At 48.9% G+C, this 23,477-nt stretch overlaps 1 protein-coding gene across 4 annotated transcripts; it reads right to left on the bottom strand.

Moving 5' to 3' along the window:
- Nucleotides 1–6,494: 6,494 nt before the first annotated feature.
- On the bottom strand, nucleotides 6,495–14,292 carry SLC35C1 (solute carrier family 35 member C1). Of its 4 annotated transcripts, none has more exons than XM_066251357.1 (3): nucleotides 14,268–14,292; nucleotides 11,860–12,386; nucleotides 6,495–8,247 (listed from the first exon to the last, which is right to left on the bottom strand). In XM_066251357.1, the coding sequence occupies exons 2-3, from the start codon at nucleotides 12,353–12,355 to the stop codon at nucleotides 7,688–7,690; spliced, it is 1,056 nt and encodes a 351-aa protein (XP_066107454.1). In that variant the 5' UTR covers nucleotides 12,356–12,386; nucleotides 14,268–14,292; the 3' UTR covers nucleotides 6,495–7,687. The 4 variants fall into 4 exon arrangements, with proteins under 4 accessions (XP_066107454.1, XP_066107453.1, XP_066107452.1 ...); XM_066251356.1 differs by lacking the exon at nucleotides 14,268–14,292 and adding an exon at nucleotides 14,129–14,237; XM_066251355.1 differs by lacking the exon at nucleotides 14,268–14,292 and adding an exon at nucleotides 13,781–14,090.
- Between the last annotated feature and the right edge of the window lie 9,185 nt (nucleotides 14,293–23,477).

Below are 23,477 nucleotides of genomic sequence, written 5' to 3'. Positions count from 1 at the left end.
TGATTTAGAAACACATCAAAAGGTTAACGGGGAAGGTGATGTAATTGCATTTTCAGGGATGGATTACTGGGGAGAGAGGGATGGAGTGGAGGAAAAGTGGATTGTATACCTTTCTGTACTGTTTGATTTTTAAAAATACATATTATTCAATTTGTGGTTAATTAATACATTTCTTCAAATGATAAGAAACTTTTAAAAAATACCAAGGACAGTAACATGGCTGCGTGATCATTCGACGTTTACACGCTCCTCTCCATGGCAAGGGACTTTTATACAGGGCTCTGCTGTGCTTGTTAACTATTCTTGTAATCCTCAGTAGCAACAGCAGCACCAGGAGCTTCCTAGATCCTGTCCTGCCTCCTCGCCCATCAGCAAGGGCTCAGTGAAGAAGGAAGGTGAAGCCCGTTACACACTCCCAGGGCCTGTAAATGTGTATTATACTCACTGCTGCTGGGGAATGGTGAGAATTGCCGAGGAATCCTATTCACGAAGCTTCTTTTCTGGGGAGGCTGGGAGGGAAGGGTGCTTTAACTGAGACAGGCCACAGGGCAATCCCATTAGCTCTGGTGTTTAGAGAGCCTGCCTTCTTGGCCCCAGGGCTGCTTGTTCTGTCCTGCTCATCCTCTCACAGATGTGGGAAGACTCCAAAGAAGTTGCGTGCTGAGAAAGAGATTGTGAAATGGTGGCCCCGGGCTGAGTCTGGTCCGGGAAGGTGCCACACGGCGCACAGAGTATTTTATAAATTTGAGCCACTCTTTAAAAATCAGGAGCTTGCACATAAAGTACATATTTACAGCTTCTCTTGCAAAATCAGAAATTCTAGCAATATAGACCCATGCTCCTAAATGGCAAAAAATGGTGGAAACTGAGTCATGTCTTCCTGGTTTAAAACTGTCCGGTTCACTAAGATCCCCCTTCAGCTCGCATTCCTCATTATGTTACGGGTTGTCTCCACTGGTGTCTTCGTACGGAGTCACTCCTGTGATAAATAAAGTTTCATCTTCTCACGATTGCGGCAGGAGGGAAGGGGCAGAGCTCCACTAAGCAGACGAGGGCAGCGTTGTCTGGCCCTGGCTGCACGGGGTCCTGCCAGGGCAGTGCTCTCCACCCAGCGGGCTGGAAGGCTGCTCTGAGCAGGCCTCAGAGCTGAATCCACGGGCCCGTCCCGTGTGGCAGAGGGGACAAAGTCCCACCATTCTTTCTGCTGTGAGCTTCCATCTAATAATTACATTTGCTGTTTATATACCAGACAGGGTGCTAAACATGCACGCAAGGTACGTTATCTCATCCAATCACTGCACTGCCCGCTGGAATAGGAACTATTGTCACCCTCACTGTATATATTAGGCAACCGAGGCTCAGAGACAAGGGGTCATTTGCCTATGGTCACACAGCCAGGAAGCGGCAGGAAATTGAGCGTGCTGAGATGTTATCTCACTCACGCAAAGATCCCGGCCAACTAGGTCCCCCTGACTCCAAAGCCTAGACGTTGAAAACTGGTGATCGGAGGGGCAAACTCCTTCGGCCGGCAGTCCTTTGGGAATTCAGGAAGTTCTGGCTGTGCGCTGGGCCCACTGGCCCCCTGCTGGCCGCAGCTCCAGCTGTTCTTGTTCACCGGCACTCTGGCTTCTTTCCTCATGTTGTTTTCCTGGCCTCTGAAAATGGTGGGAGTTGTCATGTCCTCTTGCCTTCCTGCAGAGTCCAGCTCAGATGAGTTTGAACTTTTGGTTCCTGGACAGAGCTGGAGGTCTGAGTTGGTCTCTGTGGACCCCACCTGACCAGGTTTTATGGAAGCTGAGCGCAGAGATCAGTGAAATTTGGTTTGAGTTCAGGTCCAGCTTCATGACCGTGACGGTACTCCAGAGCCCAAGAGGATAGACTGGGTTGGTTGCAGGATCCACTGGTCAGTTGCTTTTATTGTTTCAACTCATTTTTTTTTTTTTTTTGCCATTTGAGATTTAATTCAAAGTGATCATGCTTTAAATCAGAGTCTATTATATAAAGATCCTTTATGTCAGGTATGGGTTCCCAGGGTCTCATCTCCTTTTCTGGGGGAGGAGAGGTCAGGACAATCCAGTGGGCATGGGGCTACATGAGCGGGTATTAGGGCAGGAGTTTTAGATCGGATGGGGCCTGACTGTCACCCATAGGAGGCAAGGGTCAATGGAAGTCCAGCGCAGAAGCCCAGGTTGACGGATACAGGGGAAGGAAGGAAGCCACGGGCTGGCTGAGAGGCCGGGAGAGTCAGGAAGCACAGCGCAGGGTGGAAGAAAAAGAAGAGTATCAGTTGATGTTGGAAACCGGCAGGTGCCCTGGAGAGATCCTGTTGGGTGACAGGTTCAAGTTAAGCCCTAGCTGGGCTGCATCATCCATTGTTCTGGTCATGGGTTCTAAAGGCTTATCCAGGGCCATGTTAACCAAGATAAATGGTGCCAAGCTAGCTAAGCTGGTTTTGTCTGCCAGGATGGAGTCCTATGTCACTGGCTGGGGTTAGAAGTGGGAGTGGGACAGGGAAACTACGGTCATTGACCGAATCCTGACTGTTCTGGAGGCATTGCTGAGGAGCTTGTGGTTTGGCTTTTAGGGCTGACTGCTGCAGAGGTGGGGGTCAGAGTTCTGTGGTCATGGGTGGTTTGGCCAATCTCCGCTAGAATATTCAGTCTCTCAGCGTGCAGAGAGGGAACCCGGCTATGTGATTTGGGCACCTTGCTAACTTCTATAGGCCTTGATTTCCTCATCCATAAAATGGGGATGTTAATAGTACCTATCTCAGATGTTAATACAGAGCAAGTGCTTAGAATAGCACCTGGCAGGTGGTGAGCAGCCAGCAAATGTTAGCAATAATAATATTATTTAATATTTAATAACATAAATATATCTATAATTATACATACTATATTATAATAAAATATGTACTAATAACAGTAATTATTCTTTTAAAATGATGATGATGGCCCTGGCCGGTTGGCTTAGCGGTGGATCGTTGGCCTGGCGTGCGGGGGACCCGGGTTCGATTCCCGGCCAGGGCACACAGGAGAAGCGCCCATTTGCCTCTCCACCCCCTCTCCTTCCTCTCTGTCTCTCTCTTCCCCTCCCGCAGCCGAGGCTCCATTGGAGCAAAGATGGCCTGGGCGCTGGGGATGGCTCCTTGGCCTCTGCCCCAGGCGCTGGAGTGGCTCTGGTCGCAGCAGAGCAACGCCCCGGAGGGGCAGAGCATCGCCCCCTGGTGGGCAGAGCGTAGCCCCTGGTGGGCGTGCCGGGTGGATCCCGGTCGGGCGCATGCGGGAGTCTGTCTGACTGTCTCTCCCTGTTTCCAGCTTCAAAAAAAAAAAAGATGATGACGATGACAGTAGAAAGGGGGCACTGTCCGGGGCGGAGGGTCCTGGGTCCTGGCCCACCACACTGTGACCATTGCTTAGTCAGTCATGATCTTTTCTGAGCCTCAGGCTCGTCTGGACTCTGATTTCCAAACTCATTCCCAGCTGCGATGCTATCAATTCCCCCATGGGTGTGGCCACATCAGTAGCCTTCTTCCCTTCCTCACACCCACACACAGCCTTTCTCCATCTAAGCACTCAGCACAATTCCTAAGTTTTTAATTGTGCGCCATTCTGAGTAGCGTGATGAAATCTTGTGCCATCCTGCTCTGACCCACCTGGGCTGTGAACCATCCTTCTGTCCTGTGTCTCCATGCTATGGACGCTCGCTACTTGTTAGTCACTTAGAAGCCATCTTGGTTAGCAGATCAACGGCGGCAGTGCCTTTTAATAGTGCACTCTTTTAATAGTGCCCAAAGTGCAAGAGTAGTGGTGCTGGGAGTTCAGGTATGCCAAAGAGAAGCTGTAAATTATATGTATGCATGAGAAAAGATGGTGTATACAGGGTTCGATACTATCTGTGTTCCAGGCATCCACTGGGGCTCTTGGAACATACCTCCCATGGGTAATGGGGACTACGGTATGGTGCTCCCTGGCTCAAACTTGACCTCTGGCTCCTTTCTTTCCACTCTTCTCTATGGTGAATAGAACCAAAAGGAATCAGCATTTCCAAGTAATGTCTCTATCCCCTTCCCTATGCCTGTGATTTTGCCCTCCCCTGTGAATAGGTTCCCCAGGTCTGCTCCTGCTCCCTTGGCCTTCTTTCTGGCCCTTGGCCACACCCAACCGTTTTGTCTCCTCAGGGCCTTTGCATGTGTTGTACCCTCTGCCTGGAATGCCCTTCTCTAGCTCTTCCTGTAGCTGGCTCCTTCCCACCATTTGGGTTTGAGGTTAAATGTTGTGCTCACAGAGAGGCTTTCTCTATTTCATCTAGAGAAGTTCCCCTCCGATATCCTCATCATCCTTGTCACTGCATTTATTTGTTTACTTGCTTTTAGTTTTTGTCCAGTTTGTCTCCCTAGTGCTTGGTGCATAGTTAACACTCAATAAAGAGATTGTTGCCCTGGCTGGTTGGCTCAGCGGTAGAGCGTCGGCCTGGTGTGGGGGGGACCCGGGTTCGATTCCCGGCCAGGGCACACAGGAGAAGTGCCCATTTGCTTCTCCACACACCCCCCTCCTTCCTCTCTGTCTCTCTTCCCCTCCCCGCAGCCAAGGCTCCATTGGAGCAAAGATGGCCTGGGCGCTGGGGATGGCTCCTTGGCCTCTGCCCCAGGCGCTAGAGTGGCTCTGGTCGTGGCAGAGCGATGCCCCAGAGGGGCAGAGCATCGCCCCTGGTGGGCGTGCCGGGTGGATCCCGGTGGGGCGCATGTGGGAGTCTGTCTGACTGTCTCTCCCCGTTTCCAGATTCAGAAAAAATACAAAAAAAAAAAAAAAGAGATTGTTGTTTGTTGATGTAGATAATAGCAATAATTCCTGGCCTTTGGAACTATGCTGAGCATTAATTCACAGCCATGTTATGTGGTAGGAAGAACAAGGGTTGTCCCCATATCTCAGATAGGAAAAGTGAGGCCTGAAAAGGTTAGAGCACCTGGCTGAGGCCATCTCACTTCTAAGAGATAGAAGCCAGTTCTCCTGAGTTTTGGTCAAGTGCTTTTCAAGAGAAATGAAGAGCAATGCATTCTGAAGGAGGGGTGTGAGGAAGCATCAGGCCAGGTCCCTGTTCCTAAATTCTCCAACTTCACCCACAATTTTTTAACTGGGAAGCCTGACTTCCACATCCCTGCCTTCAGAAAGGGATAAGAGAGAAGGGGAAACATTCCTGGAGGCAGTCTTGGTCCCTTTAAATACCATAGAGATGAACTAGGGGAGGGGCAGTGGGGCTGACTCTGGCAGCAGCCTGGGATGCTGGAAGGCAGGCTGTGGCTGCCCCCTGGGATTCATCTGCATCAGAATTGGGGTCTGCAGGCAGCGCACGAATCCAACCCATCTACACACACTGCACATTTTTCTGCATGTGTGTGTGGGGTGTTGCACAGTGGGGTGGGCTGTTCAGCTGTGTTCTGAGACTTGGGACCCCTGAATTTTAAAAAATTTATTAGTTTGATATTTGAGATGAAGCTAGAAGCATGCATCTCTATCTGCATTTAAAATTTTTTGGTAAAGTTAAAATTTAGCTTTTTCTTGAATCTTGTCCAAGAGAAGTACAAGTAACATTAAGAATGTCATCTTGATTTTCTGATCATACAAAGGATGCAGAAATGATCATGTCCCTCTGTTTCAGGGCCCTGGCAATGGCTTAAAAATGGATAGGATCGGCCCTGCCCGGTTGGCTCAGCGGTAGAGCGTTGGCCTGGCGTGCGGGGGACCCGGGTTCGATTCCCGGCCAGGGCACATAGGAGAAGCGCCCATTTGCTTCTCCACCCTCCCCTCCTCTCTGTCTCTCTCTTCCCCTCCTGCAGCCAAAGCTCCATTGGAGCAAAGATGGCCCAGGCACTGGGGATAGCTCCTTGGCCTCTGCCCCAGGCGCTAGAGTGGCTCTGGTTGTGGCAGAGCGACGCCCCGGAGGGGCAGAGCATCGCCCCTGATGGGCGTGCCGGGTGGATCCCGGTCGGGAGTCTGTCTGACTGTCTCTCCCCATTTCCAGCTTCAGAAAAACACCAAAAAAAAAAAAAAAAATGGATAGGATCAAGTCTAGATCGACCATTGCATCCACGGCCCCTTCACACCACGCCTATTCTCCTATTCCAGCCTCCCCCAAACCTCTCACTGCTCCCCAAGTGTTAAGGGACTTTGATGTGTTTACACGTGAGCCCTTTGAAGCAGATGTGGGTCTCTATCAATATGACCTATCACAATGCCTGGCACCTCATGAGTGCTCAGAAATGCTGTGTAGTTAAGGGCATTGTGGGTAAGTACCTACGCTCTGAAGGCACAGAGAGAGCGAACAGGCTCTTCTCAAATGGGCTGCCTTGCTAGGCCCTGGGTGTGCGTGGTGAGGGCAGGGGCGAGCCTTCCTGTCCTAACAGACCCACTGCTTCTCCTCAGGGCCTTGCTTATCAATCTGGTGCAGCCCTACTGGCCCTTTTCCGCACTCACCCCCCGCACACACGGGATGTCTTATTTCAATTTTAATCAAGTCACACACAATTCAGGGCATCAGGCCCCACCAACTTCACGGAAACCACCCAGGATGGCAGGGGGACTGGGGAGAAGAGCCCTCTCCCCAGCCTTCCCCTATAGGGACTAAACCCATCAGGAATTACCCCAAGGAGATGGGTGGGACAACATGCCCAACAGAAGGGACAGGGGTGAAAAGTACCCAGAGGCCAGGAGGGTGTGGTGAGGGGACAATCAGGTTCCTTCAACCCCAAACTCAGGGACGATGCAGGTGTTCTCTGATCAAGGGGAGAGGCTCCGCCAGCTGCCCCGAGAAGAGGCTCTGCGGGCGGCCGAGCTGGGAGAACAGAGGTGGCTCTTGGCTCCCCTCTGTTACCAGGCCAGGCAGCTGCACCAGGGGTGGGAGACAGGGGTGAGGCAGGTAAGACCTAAGTCAGGGGCTGGGGACGGTGCTGATGACCTGCTTAACCTGTAAAAGATGTGCAGTTCCCCATGTTCAAGAGCTGGGAACATGGGCGCTGACGGTGAGGAAAGGGTGCTTTGCCATGATGTACCCCACTCCCAGGCCACTTCCCAGGGGTGCAAGAACCAGGCACGAGTACAACTGATCCTTCACCCCTTCTACAGGGCCTCGTCGTTGTAGAAGAGGGAACACTGATTCATTTCCTCCCTCAGCCCAGCCCCCCTTCCTCCAAAGGAACCTGGGTTTGTGGGGCCAGAGCTGCGCTGCCTGCCCTGGGACCCAGAGATGTGAGCTCTCCTGAACCCCCTCAGCTGGCCTGTGGTGGGGTCACACCCTCATCTCCCTGAGTATAAGTGAAGACTTTGCCAGCTGTTTCTTAAAGGCTGTGGCCTGTCCTCAACCCCAAAGGTCATGTGGAGGTAGAAGGCCCTGGGAGAGGGCAGGAAGGGGTGCAGGGCTGTGCCACGTCCTACTCCCTGTGGGCTGGTGCTCTTCCCTGGGGGTCCCTCCTCCCTAGGGGAGGACAAGTCCCCCCAGATAGGAGAGGGGGTCAAGACAGGATTGGCAACTTTCTGACATTACTTGAAAACACTGGTTCCATTTCAACCACCAGATTCCGATCAGTGTGTAAACAATACCCGCGTCAGGCCACCCTCTCTGGGTGAGACGCCTTCGCTGCATTTCATGGGCACTGTCCTGGGCCAGGCCGTCCCCAGGTCCCCGCAGGAGCTCACACCCCCATGCTGCTCTTCTCGTCCTCCTTGGGGCTGGGCTCCTCCTGAACCTTCTTCATCTCCCAGCCCCTGACCCAGGTGTAGGCGGAGGAGCCGCCCAGCACCATCATGTTGCTTGTCCACCAGAGGACGCTCTTGGCCTCCTCGTAGTAGAGCACAGCCAGCACCGTCTGGGCGCAGGCCTTGGCCGTGCCCGACACGTTGTGGGTCAGAGGACTGGTGAACTTGATCTGCAGTCCTGTCACGTAGCCAATGGCAAAGCCAAACAGGCCTCCCAGTGTCATCACGCCCCAGAAGTGGGCACTGCCTAGCTGGGCAAAGTGGCTGAGGGCCTGCAGCTCCCCCAGCAGCAGGAGCAGGGGCAGGAAGAGGATGCAGGCGTTGACGTTGTTGTAGAAGGTCAGGCGCCAGATGCTGCCGTCCACCGCCGGGAGCACCTTCTTGGTGTAGATGGCATTGAGCGAGACACAGAGACTGGCTAGCACGCCAAAGAGGGTGCCTGTCCAAGACAGGGTGCCCTCTGCCCCCTCCTGGTCCACACCAAGCCGGAAACCACCTGTAGTGGGAGAGGAGAAGGAGAGGGGAATGAGGATGGGATGAAGAAAGACAGAATTTTGCCTCGGAAATTCACAGACTGTAATGCTGCCTTCACCATTCCATCCTTCCTTCCCTCCCTGCAATAAATATGTCCAAAGTCTCTACTACAGTCAAAGCACCATGCAAGGGCTGGGTAGGTGGCCCAGGATAAAAGCGTGCATTCTAGCAGAGGAGAAAAACATTAAAACAATTCATTTCCCAATTACTTCTTTAATTACAATTGTAATGAGGTCCATAAAAGCAGTGCAGGGTGTTGTGAAAACCCATAATTGGGTAACTGTGCTGGCCTGGAGCCTGGGGAAAGTGACACTTGAATTGAGTTCTGAAGGATGAGTACTTAGTGGGTACAGTGACCTTGGGCAAATGATTTAAGGTCTCAGGGGCCCGGCTTCCTGGTCTGTAGAATGGAAGCCTATAGTGAGCTAGAATCACTTGTGGCCTCAGGTCATTTGGGATAGTCCTGCTTTCTTAGACTCTTATCCTGGGTCACCTCCTGCTCACAGAGCCTCCCTGGCTCCCCACTGCCCACCACCAAGTCTCTACCCCCAGCCTGGTGCCTGGGTTGCCAGCTGTCTCTGCCCCACAAGCACCTCTGCTCTCCATCTCCCTGCTTCTCATGCTGGGGCTCAGTGTCCTGTTTGTCTCCTGCACCAGAAACATCCTCCTCCTTCTCAGAGAGTTTCTACTCATTCTTCAAGGTCAGAGTCAGCCTCTCCGGGGGGGGGGGGGCTTTCCTGGTGCTCCCCGTCCCCACACTTCTTCCTGCCTGCACTTCCCTTCAGGACCCCTGGCCTGCCCACAGGGACGGTACAGTCTCTCTAGCTGTACAGGAGGCAGGGCTGATGTCATACAAGTTGCAGCCCTGTTATAGCATCTGGCAACAGGGGAGGGCGCAGTTTTGGTTTCAGAGAGATTTGGGCTCTGTCATTTAGAGGCTGGGTGGCCTGGGGAAAGCTTACTTAACTTCTCTGAGCTCCTGTTTCCTTTAGTTGCAGAGCTCTGGGTCCCTCTCTTGACCCAGATATTGTCTTCAACCAATCTATTCTCCACCTTGCAACCAGAACGACCTTGCTAAAGTACACATCTGCTCAGGTCCGGTCCTGGCTTAAAACTCCTCTGCCTCCTCACTGCTCTCAGAAAATGATCTAGACTCAATTCGGACAGCCTCCCTCCCTCGGTGAGCGTTGCCCGGGCCCAGCCATGAAGTGCACGTGGTCCGTCTTCCGGCTGGAACACTCTCCTCCCTCCTTCCTCACACTCATCTACTACTTCCTCCAGAAGCCTTGCTTAGATGACTGTCCCCAACCGTGTCACTCTCCCTGCCCCGGCCACGGTTCCCACAGCACCCTCTATGTCCCCATCACAGCTCTTATTGCTCAACCTTAGTGCATTTACTGCCACGAATCATCACCATGACCCCCAGGAGCGGAGAAGCTGAGTCTACCTTTTCCAAATGTGTATCCCCAAAGCTCGGCACAGTCCCTGGCATGTGTCTGCTCTCAATTAGTATCTGTTGAATGAATGAGTGGAGGTTGTTCTGGAGGTGGTTGAGGGTTAAAGGAGACCCGGCACCTCTGCACCTGGCGCTCACTCCCAGCATTCTCTTTCTTGGCAAAGCTTTGGCAAACAGGTTGCCCACAGTTCTGCTGGGGGGTGGGGGTGAAAGGGGTGAGCTTAGCCAGAGCACTCTGATCCCTCCTGCTGGTTCAGAAGGGACTGCCACCTCACGGTTGGACATCTTAGAGGGACTCTCAGCTAGGACAGGGAGGCGGAGGAGGCCTGGAGTAGTTGCCTTTGACCCACCTCCCCCCCCCAAGGAAAACAGAAGGGGACATGGGGCAGAGCGGGAACAGGTCCTAGACCAGCAGAGGGCACCAGCCTCCCCGGCCCTGCCCCACCAGGCTGGCCAGTAAATGCATCTCCTCAGAAGCAATCTTAGCATCAGCTACTTTTATTACATTTCGGATTTGGGCCCAGTTTCCCTAGTGACATCACCTTCCTGTGTGCAAATTCTCCCACCAAGAGACAGAAGTTCTGCAGGACTGAAGTGGAGGTCCCTGGGGCATTTGGGGACATGGGGGAGAAAGTGAGGCCTCCCCTGGGAGGGGAAGGGGGAGCAGCTGAGAGGGATCTGCCAGGGGTCTTAGCAGCTCCTCCCACTCTAATGCCACCCGTCTCCCCTGGCCCCCTCCCCATTCTGGGCGAGACTGACAGCCCTGGATCTAGCAGTTGCTCAACAAGAGGAACATTTTCTAGGACAGGTGGCATGGGATGGGCCCCTCTCCTGCAGGCAGTGCACCCTGGCCTGGGACTCTGAGACACCAGCAAAGAATATGTAGGTCAACCAATAACTTCCCAGCATGAGAAAAAACCTAAACAGGTTTAAAAAATGATCCCATTCCTGGATGACAGCAGCCCAGGAGGAGTGGGGGGTGCTGGGGGTGCTCTTGCCCAGTGTGCTGTGATCAAACAATAAGTGTGCTGTAATCTGTGCTGTCCAATACAGTCGCCACTGGCCACATGTGGTTACTAAGCACTTGAAATGTGGCTACAGAATCAGGTTACAACACCTGTAACAGGAGCTGAATTTTCAAAATTTCATTTAATTTGAATTACATTTAGTCTTCACTTAATGTTGTCCATAGGTTCTGGAATTAAAAGAACATATAACTAAATCAATTTTACTATAGGCTAATTGATGTAAACAAGAGTTAAGTTCCTAAGCATCGCATCATTATTATAATGATTCCTGTATTGGATAGTGCAGCTTTAACTTCTAGGGAACAAGTACAGAGCAGAGTGGTTAGAAGCACAGGACTGGCAGTCTGGCCAATCTGTGTTTGCATCCCAGCCTGGCTCCTTCCTAGCTGTGTGGCCCTGGGTGAGTAACTTAACCTCTCTTAGCTTCAGTTTCCTTGTTTGTTTGGAGATGATCACAGTGATGCTACCACCCAGAGACCTTGGGGAACAAGGTCTGATGCTGAGATGCTATATGCAAAATAATTAGTACAATGTCCCCATCAATAATTGAGACTTTTTTGAGGTCCAGTCAGGGAAGACAGCTAACACCTGTCAAAGCATATTTCTGCAACTGCCTCAGGTGTTATTATGAGCCTAAAAGGTCAAGGTGATGATGTATTTATTAAAAGATGCATTGTTCTCTAGAAAGAACACTGGATGGGGAGTCAGGACATTGGAGTTCTTGAGTAACAGTAGAGTATAGTGGTCAAGTATATTTATGGAACCTAACTGCTTGAGATCAGATCACAGCTCTGTCCCTTAATAGCTGTGTGATCTTGGACAAGTTACTTAACCTCTCTGTGCCTTGTTTTTCCCTCTGTGAAATACAGATTATAATTTCACTTTGTATGAAGGGCCCTGCCTGGGCCCCTAACTTGCTGGGTGACCTCAGGCAAGTTATTTGCCCTCTCTGGACCCCAGGCTCTTCCTCATATTACGGTGGCATCAAGGGAGCTGGGACACATGAAGTCCAAAGATGTTTGGCAAGGTTATTCCTTAAGGTTTTGGCCCCCATGCCTCCCCTTTTCCATGGCCCTGGCCGGCCACTCACCAATGATGACGCTGCAGGTGAGCAAGGCATAGAAGGAGGTGGTCTGCTTGAGCAGCAGGTAGGAGAGCAGCACATTGAAGACGGTGGTGAGAGAGCGGCCTACGTTGTAGAAGGCCACACCCACGTACTTCAGGCAGAGGTTATTGAAGGTGATCATGCCGATAAAGACCACCGACAGAGGCAGGACACTACGGGCCACCCGCAGGTCCAGGCGTAGAGAAGGGAAGTCCAATGTACCAGGACAGCAGGCGGCCAGTGTGCTGAGACCCTTGCACAGCAGTGTGGTCACCAGGCACTGGTAGAAGGTGACGAAGATGGGGGTGTCCAGCTGCAGGGAGGGGCTGTCCAGCAGGTACTTGTTGAGAAATACCATGGAGATGGAGGTGACCCAGTAGAGAAAGACTACCAGTGTGATCTGCAGTGCCCGGAGCAGAAAAGGCTTCTCTTCCATGGCCTCAGTGTCGCTGGAGGGGTCGGGAGCCCCCATCAGTGCCATGTGCAGGATCCTGGAGCGCTTCAGAGGGGCCCTGTTCATGGTGGCAGAGGAGCTGGGTCACAGCACAGACAGAACTGGTTTCCTGGAGTACAGGTCAGTGAGCTCACTTCTGCTTTCTGCAGGCCACAGCTCTCAACTGTCACATGGGGGTGTCCTAGAGGCTTCCACCACCCTCTTGGATGGGGAGGTTCAGCTTTGGGGCGAGCCTCACAATCTGCTTCCACTCTGAGCCGCCTCATGAGACAAGACACAGGGAAGGGGTGGTGAACAGGCAGACGACCCGTCAGGGGAGAAGGGGCTGGGGCTTAGAGGAAGATCGAAGGGGAGAGGCCCGTCAGGGGAGAAGGGGCTGGGGCTTAGAGGAAGATCGAAGGGGAGAGGCCCGTCAGGGGAGAAGGGGCTGGGGCTTAGAGGAAGATCGAAGGGGAGAGGAGTGCAGGGCTAAGGTGCCAGAATATTGCGGAGGACAGTGGGGAAGAGGTGCAGAGAGAGGGAGGCATGGGCTGCTGTGGAAGGGGGGGTTTGTAGGGAGAGGGGGAGGCCCGCAGGGAGCTGTATTAAGGGAGGGAGGGCTGGGGTCTGAAAAGAGGGGTGCAGGGGAGGTCAGAGGGTCTCAGGGTGAGGTACGAAGGACGCCGGAGGAGGCCGGGCCGGCGCTGGCCCACAACGCGCTGTCTTCCCGGCTCCGGCTCCGGCTCCGGCTCAGCCTGGGAGCCTAGACTTCCAAGGCCGCTCCCCCGGCCAGGCGGGCCCAGAACTCATTTCCTGACACGCCCCCGACCTTTTCCTTAAAGAGACCACACGCGCGGCGTCACTCTTAAAGCTATAGCCCCAAAGAGTCAGCTTTCAGAGTCAGGCTCGCGTCGGACCTCGGCCGCCTCCCAGCCTTTGTGCGTTCCCCTCCCGCGGATGGTGGGGGATCTTGGCAGCTGCGGAAGGTTCCTCTGGGTGTTGGTGCCTCGGTCCTCTTCCAGTAAACCCCTCCAGCATCATCCCTGATCCCCCCTGCGGAACTGTGTTTCCTTCCTACCCTAGCCTGGGCCCCGCCCGGAGTCCCTCCACAATTAGAGACACCCTCGCCCCGGCCAGCCCTGCGTCCCTCTACCTAGCCCCAGCTCAGTCTTCCCAAACCTCTTTGCAGTTTCCTCCTTTCCTTGACTTTCACCGCCCTCAGCCCTCTCCCAAACCCGAGATTCCTAGCAGCGTTCCCAGACACCCGAGGCCATACCGCCTCTGCAAGACCCCAGTCTGTCGGCCTGGTGTCCCCCAGTCCCCCATTCCGGCCGTCGGATCCGAGCTTCAATGCATCACCCTTTCCTTGGGCTCCCTCTCCCTTGCAAAATCCTCCTTCCCACGCCGGGCCCAGCAATAAGCTCCGGCCCCAAGGTTGGCGTTCCCAGGTTACGAAAGCGACCCTGCTCTCACCTCGATCTCTGGCCTGACTGTTGGTCCACGCCACCCGGCGCGGCACCTGCAGCACCGCGCCTGCAGCGCCCAGGGCCGCGCCCGCGGAAAACGACTTCCTGTTCCCAGCCCCGGGCTGGGGCGCAGCGCTAGCCTCACTGCCCGCTCCCGATTTGGGATCTGGGATGGCGGTAGGAACACCCAGGCCCCAGCCTACTCTCGGCCCCAAGTTAGTTATACCCTCCTCTTTCCAAGGCCACCCCAGCCCCGGGCACCTCGCCCCGGCCAGCCGCTCAGAATCCTCCCCCTCTCCAGTTACTGCAGCTTGCAAGTGTCAAGACCCCATAGCATCCCTGGCGGGTCGCGCACCTGGCCTGCGCTTCTAGAAATGCTCCCGGGTAACGTCTCTGATTCTCTCTGCCCTCAGGGAGCGGAAGGTCCCCTGATCCCCTCCCAGGGACCAAGCCTAGGAAGTCGGTCACCAGCCAGTCACCAGTCGGTCACTTACCAGGCAGGATCGAGGGCTGACTTCTTCCTGTTTATTGCTCAAGCATCAATGTTGGGCGGCCTACTTCTCCGGAGTTCTTCTTCTTGTAAAACTAAGTGGTGGACTCTACTAGTGGGTCTCAAACTCCTTACTAAAAATCCTAGCTAGTATGGTTGAAAGTAGGAAGTACTATCTGTTTGTTATATTTCAAACACCATTTAATTAGTACCATTTAACTTACTGGTGATATGTCTGAGATTTGCTTTAAAATACTAAGAATATTCACCAGAAAGAAAAAAAAAAGGTCGATGAAACAAGATAGGCAAAGTTGGTAATCGTTGGGCATGGGTACCTGGGGATTATTGGTGGAGTCTTCTTTTGTGCATATTTGAACAGTTTCATAATAAAAGGTGAAAACCCAAGGAGTACATTTCAAGTTTCACATGCTAACTGCCTAAGCACAGCCTGGGTGTTCTATAGGAAACTGGGAAGGGCTATGGTACATAAGCAGCAGCCCCAGGGCTGGTGCGAACTCCCCATGTGAGCTCTGTCCTAGGCCCTGTCCCCTCTACTAGGCAGGCCTCTGGCCTTCACTCTGTGACACCCACACTCTCCCTTGCTCTACAGATGGGACTTCCTGCTTTCTAGTTATGGGCAGGTGGAGGATGCTATCTGGTCATCTTTGGAATCAAATTATCCCTTTGTGGAAGGAAAAGACTTGAATAGACTGAGCTGGTCATCTGAACCTTACTTGGATGGTATTGTTTCTGGATCAAACTTTGAAGGTTGTGGGTTTCATTAAGAGCAATGCTGGCTCCAGTCTCTTAGGCTTGGTATTTCACTATGAGCAATAATTTAATGACAAACAGGGACAGGAGAAACTTGTCTCTGAGAGTCCCTGGTTTCCTGGAAGGGCCCCTCTCCTTGTTATAGTAACAGGAATTAATTTATCTGATGAATGTGCTGCCATCTTGAGCCCTGAGGGAAGAGATATATACTTTATATAGGCCAGAAGCAATATGACGGAAAGAGCCAGGGTCCCTGATTGTGTGGTGCAGAGGTGCCTGTCAATGTGGACTGCCTACCCCGAGACTCTTATGTGAGAGAGAAATCAACTTACATCGTTTAAGTCCCTGTGGGTTATAAAAGGGGCTCTTTGTTACAATAGCTAGGCTTTCACCCCCATACCCACCATGGTTAATATTTCCTTTTCCTCACATAGATATTTTCTAGGCAAAATTTTGAGGGCATATTGTTAGAATGATCTCTCTGTCTCTCCTGATTCACAGTTTATCATTTATCTATCTGCCTTTCGTCTGCCCATCCATTCACCCATCCATCCATTCCGTCCTTACCCAGTAGCAAGCACAATATTTACCATATTAGATGCTCAGTACCTATTTGCGAAGTGAATGGAAGTCAGACCACCGGTACGAATACTTGAAAATCAAGGCTGATTTAAGACCTTTATTGGCCCCTAAGTACTGACAAGTTTATAAGTCTCCTCATTCCTCTTATATGAAATTCAAAATAAAAATTAGTACTAAACTCTAAAGTAAATGTAAGCAGAGAAAAAATGTTCTGATTTTTCCTCATGAGGATTAGGATGTTCCTTTGAAAATGATTATTTCCCCCCCAGAAAACAACAACAACAACAGCTATCTTTTCTTCACTAGTACTTGTGGCAGACACTACTGTCTACCTCAGGAGTTGACAAAATTTTTCTGTAAAGGACCAGCAAGTAAATATTCTAGACCATTGGAGTATGGTCTCTGTTGTAACTACTCAAAACTACTGTTGTAAACAAATAGGTGCAACTGTATTTCAGTAAATCTTTGTTTATTTATTGATTTTAGAGGGGAGAGGGAGAGAGAAGGGAGGAGGAATGGGAAGCATCAACTTTAGTAGTTGCTTCTCATATGTGTCTTGACTGGGCAAGTCCAGGGTTTTGAACCAGTGACCTTAGCATTCCAGATAGACTGCTTTATTCACTGTTCCACTGCAGGTCAGGTAGTAAAACTTTGTTTATAAAGACAGGCCACGAGCTGGATTTGCTTTATTAATTGTAGTGTGCTGTTCCCTGGTTTGCCCTAGGTTAACTTATCTTCTTCCTTAGTAACATTACCCATATTTTGTTTGTATGTCAATGTGTTCACCTAAATATACTTATTCCCAGACTCCCTTGCAGCTAGATCTGACCATGTGATAATTTTGGCCAATGAGTCATATGCTAAGAATTTTGGGGAGAAGCTTTTTCTTTCTTAATATATATACAGTTTTTATTGCTTCTTTTTATTTTATGTTCTGTCTTTAATGCAGGCCTGAAGTCTGGAAGGACAGCAGCCATTTTGTAACTATGAGACAAAAAATAGGAGGAGGAAAGCTACAGATGACAGAGTGGAAACATAGAGAGAGCCTGAGACCCTTAGAGCTTGGATGAGCTGCCATTGGCCAGCACTGGGTCTGAGGCAGCAATGTAGGGGATATAATTATCAGGAAATGAATCAAAGCTGCAGAGCTAAGGTGGGGTGGAGAATTATAAAGGCAGGACCCATTTTTCAGACAAGGATTAGGAGTGGGATAACCAACATTAGGACTGGCAAATCCCAAAGTATGAGATGAGTGACCAGAAATGAGAGCCTGTTAATAAAAAAAAATAAATAAATCCCAATGTGCGGGAAGTATTCTGCAAGTAAAAGTGGGAAAACTGACCTGACCAGGCGGTGGCGCAGTGGATAGAGTGTCAGACTGGAATGCAGAGGACCCAGGTTTGAGACCCTGAGGTCGAGGTCGCCAGTTTGAGTGCAGGCTCATCTGGTTTGAGCAAAGCTCACCAGCTTGGACCCAAGGTCGCTGGCTTGAGCAAGGGGTTACTTGGTCTGCTGAAGACCCATGGCCAAGGCACATATGAGAAAGCAATCAATGAACAACTAAGGTGTTGCAACGAAAAACTGATGATTGATGCTTCTCATCTCTCTCCGTTCCTGTCTGTCTGTTCTTCTATCCCTCTCTCTGACTCTCTCTGTCTCTGTAAAAAAAAAAAAAAAAAAAAAAAAAAAAAGTGAGAAAACTGGCCTGACCAGGTGGTGGTGCAGTGGGTAGAGTGTCGGACTAGGATGCAGAGGACCCAGGTTCAAGACCCCGAGGTCGCCAGCTTGAGTGTGGGCTCATCTGGTTTGAGCAAAAAAAAGCCCACCAGCTTGGACCCAAGGTCGCTGGCTTGAGCAAGGGGTCACTTGGTCTGCAGTAGCCCCCCCCCATCAAGGCACATATGAAAAAGCAATCAATAAACAACTAAAGTGCCACAACGAAAAACTGATGATTGATGCTTCTCATCTCTCTCCATTCCTGTCTGTCTGTCCCTGTCTATCCGCCTCTCTCTGTTAAAAAAAAAAAAAAAAGTAGGAAAACTGCAGAGGATTGGCCTGCTCCTCTTAGACAATAACATTTACCAGACAGAGACATCATCTTTATGACTTCTGTTAAGCACCTAGTTTGGGTGGTGCAGGCCTCTTTTTTTTTTTTTTAAAGATCTAGAATAGCAAAAAAGTGTCACTCCCCAAAATTCCTGTCATAGGCACCTGAGTAATCGCTAAGCAGGTTTGATGTATGTTCAGATTAGTTGCTAATCTGTGAAGACTGAGTATCAGTCCATCTAGTATGTATCCTGATGTGTGGCCTATCATGAGTGTATTGGGTTGAATAGTATTTCTCCCAATTCATCATGTGAACTAATTTTGGAAATAGAGTGTCTGCAGGTGTAATTAGTTAAAATAAGTTCAACTGGGTTAAAGTGGACCCTAAATCCTATGACTGATTTTCTTTTAAGGTACGGAGTTCCCATAACCCCTTTGCTCCCACACATACATAGCCTCCCCCATTATCAACATCATCCACCAGAGTGGTACATTTATTAGGACTGATGAACCCGCAATGACACATCATTATAACTCAGAGTCCATAGTTTGTATTGGGCATCTCACCTAGTTCTGTACATTCTTTGGGCTTGGACAAATGTATAATGACATGTATTCATGTAGTTTTACAGAGTATTCACTGCTGTAAAACATTATTCAAGTTTAAGTCTGGGGGTAAAAATTTCTCTGTTTCTCAAGAAGTCTTGAGCTTTACCCTGATTGGTTTGGCTCGGGTCATGTGACTACTTTTGGCCAATCATTTTTGCCAGGCAGACAAACCTAGACTCTGGCTTAAGTCCTGCATGGCTAGCTCCACCCCTGGACCAGACAAGGTGGTCTGAGAGTGGGAATGGGTGGCTCTGGAAATAAAATTTAGGAGGTGTTGCCAGAAGAAGGGGGATAGATGCTGGACTGGCAAACTACCAGTGTCCACAGTGCGGGGCCTGCGTTGGGTTGGAGAGAGGGCATCTGGAAGTGTGCCCAAAGCTCCTTCCTCTTCTTTTTTCCATGTGGTTCCACTGGATTCAATGCTTTCTCACATTCACCCCTGAGCCTGGCTGACTTCCCATCCTTCAGGACTCAGTGCAGACATCACTTCCTAGGGAGACCCTTCGGATGAGGTTAGGTCTCCCACATGCAGCGTTCTTGCTGGTTCCCTTGGTGGATGAGCTGTGAAGAGTATGCACAGGAAGCATTTATTCCCTTTTTCGATAAGAATGTGCCAATCTCCTTTTGAGAGTGTCCCCTTCTTATAGTCCTTGGGGGCCATCAATCCATGTGCTTGTTTTCCTCTAGTCAAATGGGTGGATACACGACCCCAGCCTGGCCGATGAGTCCATTGCTCACTTTTCTCTCTCTGAAATGGAATCTGGAGCGGAAACAACAACAATAACAACAACACCTATATTGGTTACAGCTGATTCATGGTGGCAGCTGGGCCCGGAAAGCCCATTTCCTGCCTCTGAGACCCCCAGAGCAGTGGCGCCCGGGGCACACACTTTATTGGCGCCCCCTCCCCTTCTACTAACTTTTCTTGTTGTCTTGGAGACCATTTGGCGCCCTCTGCGAGTCGCGCCCAGGGCATGATAGACCCCCTCGCCCCGCCCCCCTCGCTACGCTAAGCTACGCTACTGCCCCAGAGCTGCCTTGCTTGCTCCTCCTCCCCAGCCTCATTTTTCAGCTTTCCCCCAGTTCTCTGTGCAACCCTCGACTCTTCCAGCGACCTTCTTTTTGCATACGCTGCCTGGAGTCTGTATTTTTTGCTTGCAATCAGAGGACCCTATATGGTACTGTGGGTGTCTCCTTCTGGTAAGAAGAGGGGTCAGGGGAGTAACTGGCCACTACAGCGCACTCCTCCCCCAAGTACAGGGGTTCCAAAGAGCAGGGTGGAAGAAATGGAAAGGTCAGGTAACAGGAAGTGTAGACCAGGACGTGTGAATACTGGCCTGTTTGCAGAAGGGCCACCAGCTGGTGGATGTGGGTCAAGGTTTGCTTCTTTCTTTGGGTGTTTGCTGTAAACCTGGCATAGGGGACATGGTGGTGGTGAGGCAGGCTGGTCTGGATGCCAGGGAATTTGAAATTGGCTGAATTTAACAAACATCTGTATGCTCTTGATGCTTGACACCCTCACTTACCCCATCCCTTCTACTGTTCAGTTCAGATGATTTATGGGACACCTTACACTGGCATGCTAATGGGCTTTTTGCAATTAGTGGGTTTTGAATGATCTGAAATGAACATAAAGAACCCAAGTTTAACATACAGATTATTTGAATGAATGACTGAATGCAGAAATGAACTAAGTTAATTCCAATTCTGGAGCTGCAGAATCCATACTAAGAGTCCTCTCAGTACCTTTTACTTTTTTCTGTCTCTTGTAGTACAGCATAGCAATTAAAACCTTACTCTCTAGAGTCATATAGACTGAGGTTCAAGTCCTGGGTCCACCACTTTTCAAGTTATATGGCCATCACAAATTACTTAACCTTTTTGGAACATAAAAGAGAATGATGATAATATATTAGTGTAGTGTCTGTCCTACACTAACTAATATATTACACATTGTTACCTATTATTACTATTCTTTGTGTGTGTGTGTGTTTTTCCTGCTCTGCTCTTTCAATGATTCTTACATATCTTCTTGGCACTGGGCACATTCATTCTTCATCATTGCATTAACTGTATTAATTAGCTATTGCTGTGTAACAAATTCTTCAGAAATTTAGTTCACAAGTCTGTGGCTAAATTGGGCAGTTCAACTGACCTTGGCTGGATTTTCTCACATATTTGGTGGTCTCACATATAGGATGGTTTAGGATGGTTTCAGTTGGGATAACTAAGCTCTCCTTTATAGTTCTCTTATTCTTCAACAGTCCAGCCTGGGCTTGTTCTTATGGTGGACAGCAGTCTGAAACAACAAAAGTAACAAGACCTCTGGAGACCTGAGCTAGAAATGGCACATGGCTTGTGCCTTATTTATTCTATTGGCCAAAGCAAGTCTCCAGACTAGTCCAGGGTCAGGGTGGGGGGAGACTACTAAGGTACAGGGCAAAGGATATGGATATAGGTGGGGCCAATAATTGAGCCTGTTAATACAGTCAAATCTATCCTGTATAATATACTATAACTGATTACTTCTTTCTCTCTTTCCAATGAAACTCTTTCTTATTCACCAATGTGTCCATGTACCTAGGCACAGAGTAGGTGTTCAATAAAGGCTTGTTGTCTGAATAAATGAAGAATTGGGCTGCAGGCTGTGGCATGCTGGAGAACCAACTGCTCTCCTGACTTCCTGTAAGAGGCATCCCAGTTTACATGAGAAAAATCATATGTCATCATACAACAAAATGGTTTCAGTTTCCACTCAGCCTGACTCTTCAATTTAACCCCCATTCAGCCTTTGGAAGGTCAAATATCTGAACATCTATTTGGGTGTCATTCCTGACATCTCTGAAATTATGCAAGAGCCTGTGATCAGGAAAGGGACGTGTATTTAACCAATGTCAGTACGTCAGGACTACAAAGAAGGCAGCCCATTTGAGTTTATTATTAATACCTGAACATTTTTATTTTGTTTTTTTGAACATTTTAAAACATAGATAAGTATTTTAGCAGTAATTCACACTGAAAAATAAATCTCCTTTTGTGCTTAATATATTGAAATTATTTCAATCAGTTGATGAATACATATGTTATTCCAGGTTAAAATGGTATGATAATTAGTGATAATTAAAAGCTATTAATTTTACATGCAAAAATAATTGCTAAGTTTCACATATTTAAATAAATAGGAAAATAGACTGATTGTTCATATGAATGTTGAAGAGTGTTAGCTAGATAACTTTAAGAAGAACATTTTATTCTTTAGGAATCAGTAAATGTTTCTACAAGTTTAAATAAGAGTACTAGGCAGAATAATAGAGATTTAATTATCTTTGATAATTCCATTTTTTAATAGAATTGTTTGGCAGGAGCACTTTTAAAGTTCAACAAAATAACTTTTAAGAACTGTATTTAACTTGGAATTATTTAATTCCATTTAGACCATTAATCTTTCACAAAAATGTCTATTTGGAAATTATTCCAATCTTGTGGAACCAATTAAAAGCAACATATCTGTTTCACCACTTCAGAATTTTACCAGGAAGAAAAATTCTGATATCAAATACAACAAAAGCCATGCTAAATTAACCCATGATAAAGAATATAAACAGTATGAAGGAAAAAGACAGAAAGTTAAAAATAAAGAGGCACCCCCCTCTTCCTAGATACCTTGTTCTTGCACTAACCTCACTGGAAAATGAGAGACTACTTTTATTTTATTTTAGATTACTTATTGATTTTTAGAGGGAGAAGGAAGAAGCAAGAAGCATCAACTCATAGTAGTTGCTTCCTGTATGTGCCTTGACCAGGCAAGCCCAGGGTTTTGAACTGGCAACCTCAGCATTCCAGGCCAATTCTTTATCCACTGCATCACCACAGGTCAGGCATAAAATGAGAGACTACTTTTAATGTGGCAAGTGTGCGGCCCGTCACTGTGGAGCAATGTGACTGCTGACGATACAGAGAAAGTAGAATTCCTGCACATAATGTCGAATTCTTTTAAAGTTAGTTTTATGAAGAGGTACATACATATAGAAACGCTTATTTTGGGTATCCTATTCTATGAATTTTGACAAGTGTATATACGCTTGGGTAACTACTCCTCTAATCAAGATAGAGGGCAGTTGTATCATCCCTCAAGTTCCCTCTGGTCATCAGCAAACTGATTTCTGTTTCTGTAGTTTTGGCTTTTCCAGAATGTCATATAAATGGAATCACACAGTGTACAGCCTTTGTGTCTGACTTCTGTCACTTAGCCTAATGCTTTGAAGATTCCCCTGTGTGGCACCTGTCAGTTTGTTCCTATTATCGTGTAGCACCATTTCTTTATCCAGTAACCAGTTGAAGGACTTCCGGGTTGTTTCGGGTTTGGAGGGACAATGAACAAAGCTGACTTAAACAATTGTGTATATGTTTTGCTGGGCATTTTTTCCTCTCGGGTATAAACACCCAGGAGTGGGATTGTTAGGCATTATGGCAAGCGTATGTTTAACTTTTAAAAAAAATTTTTTTTTATTCATAGAAAGGAGAGGGAGAGACAGAGAGAGAGAGAGGAGAGACAGAGAGAGAGAAGGGGGAGGAGCTGGAAGCATCAACTCCCGTATGTGCCTTGACCAGGCAAACCCAGGGTTTCGAACCGGCGACCTCAGCATTTCCATGTCGACGCTTTATCCACTGCGCCACCACAGGTCAGGCCCGTATGTTTAACTTTTTAAGATACTGACAATTTGCTTTCCAACATGGCTGTACCCACCAGAGATGCCTGAGTCCCTGCTGTTCTGCGTTTATCCGGGTACTTGGCACTGTCAGTTCGGAATTTTTATTCACTTTAATAAATGTGTAGAGATCTGTTATTATGGTTTTAATTTGCATTCTTCTAATGGCTAGTGATGTCACCCTTTTTATGCGCCTAAATGCCATTCATATTTCTCTGTTGGTGAAGTGTCTGCTCTCACGTCTGCTTTTTATTATGGAGTCGTAAGAGCTCTTTATATGTCTAGGTAAAAACCCTTTATGGGAAGTTTGCATAACAAATATTTTCTTCCAGCCTTTGGCTTGTGTTTACATTCACTTAACAGCATCTGTGGAAGCATAGGTGTCTTAAATTTTGATAGTCCAATTTATCACTTTTCTTTTATGATGTATGCTTTTGGAACTTATTTTTAAAATTTTTGCCTTACTCAAATCACATATTTTCCACTTAGATCTATGA

This window comes from Saccopteryx bilineata, chromosome 1 (genome assembly GCF_036850765.1).
Source record: "Saccopteryx bilineata isolate mSacBil1 chromosome 1, mSacBil1_pri_phased_curated, whole genome shotgun sequence".
NCBI classification, from domain to species: domain Eukaryota; kingdom Metazoa; phylum Chordata; class Mammalia; order Chiroptera; family Emballonuridae; genus Saccopteryx; species Saccopteryx bilineata.
This window is presented reverse-complemented; position numbering and strand designations above follow the sequence as displayed.

Coding starts and splice junctions, on each gene's coding strand:
- SLC35C1 (XM_066251354.1), bottom strand. CDS start 13,633: ATGGGGGACTGGGGGACACCAGGCCGACAGACTGGGGTCTTGCAGAGG. Junction 12,387..13,583: donor ACTGGGGTCTTGCAGAGGCG/GTATGGCCTCGG, acceptor CACCATGAACAG/GGCCCCTCTGAAGCGCTCCA. Junction 8,248..11,859: donor CACCTGCAGCGTCATCATTG/GTGAGTGGCCGG, acceptor CTCCCACTACAG/GTGGTTTCCGGCTTGGTGTG.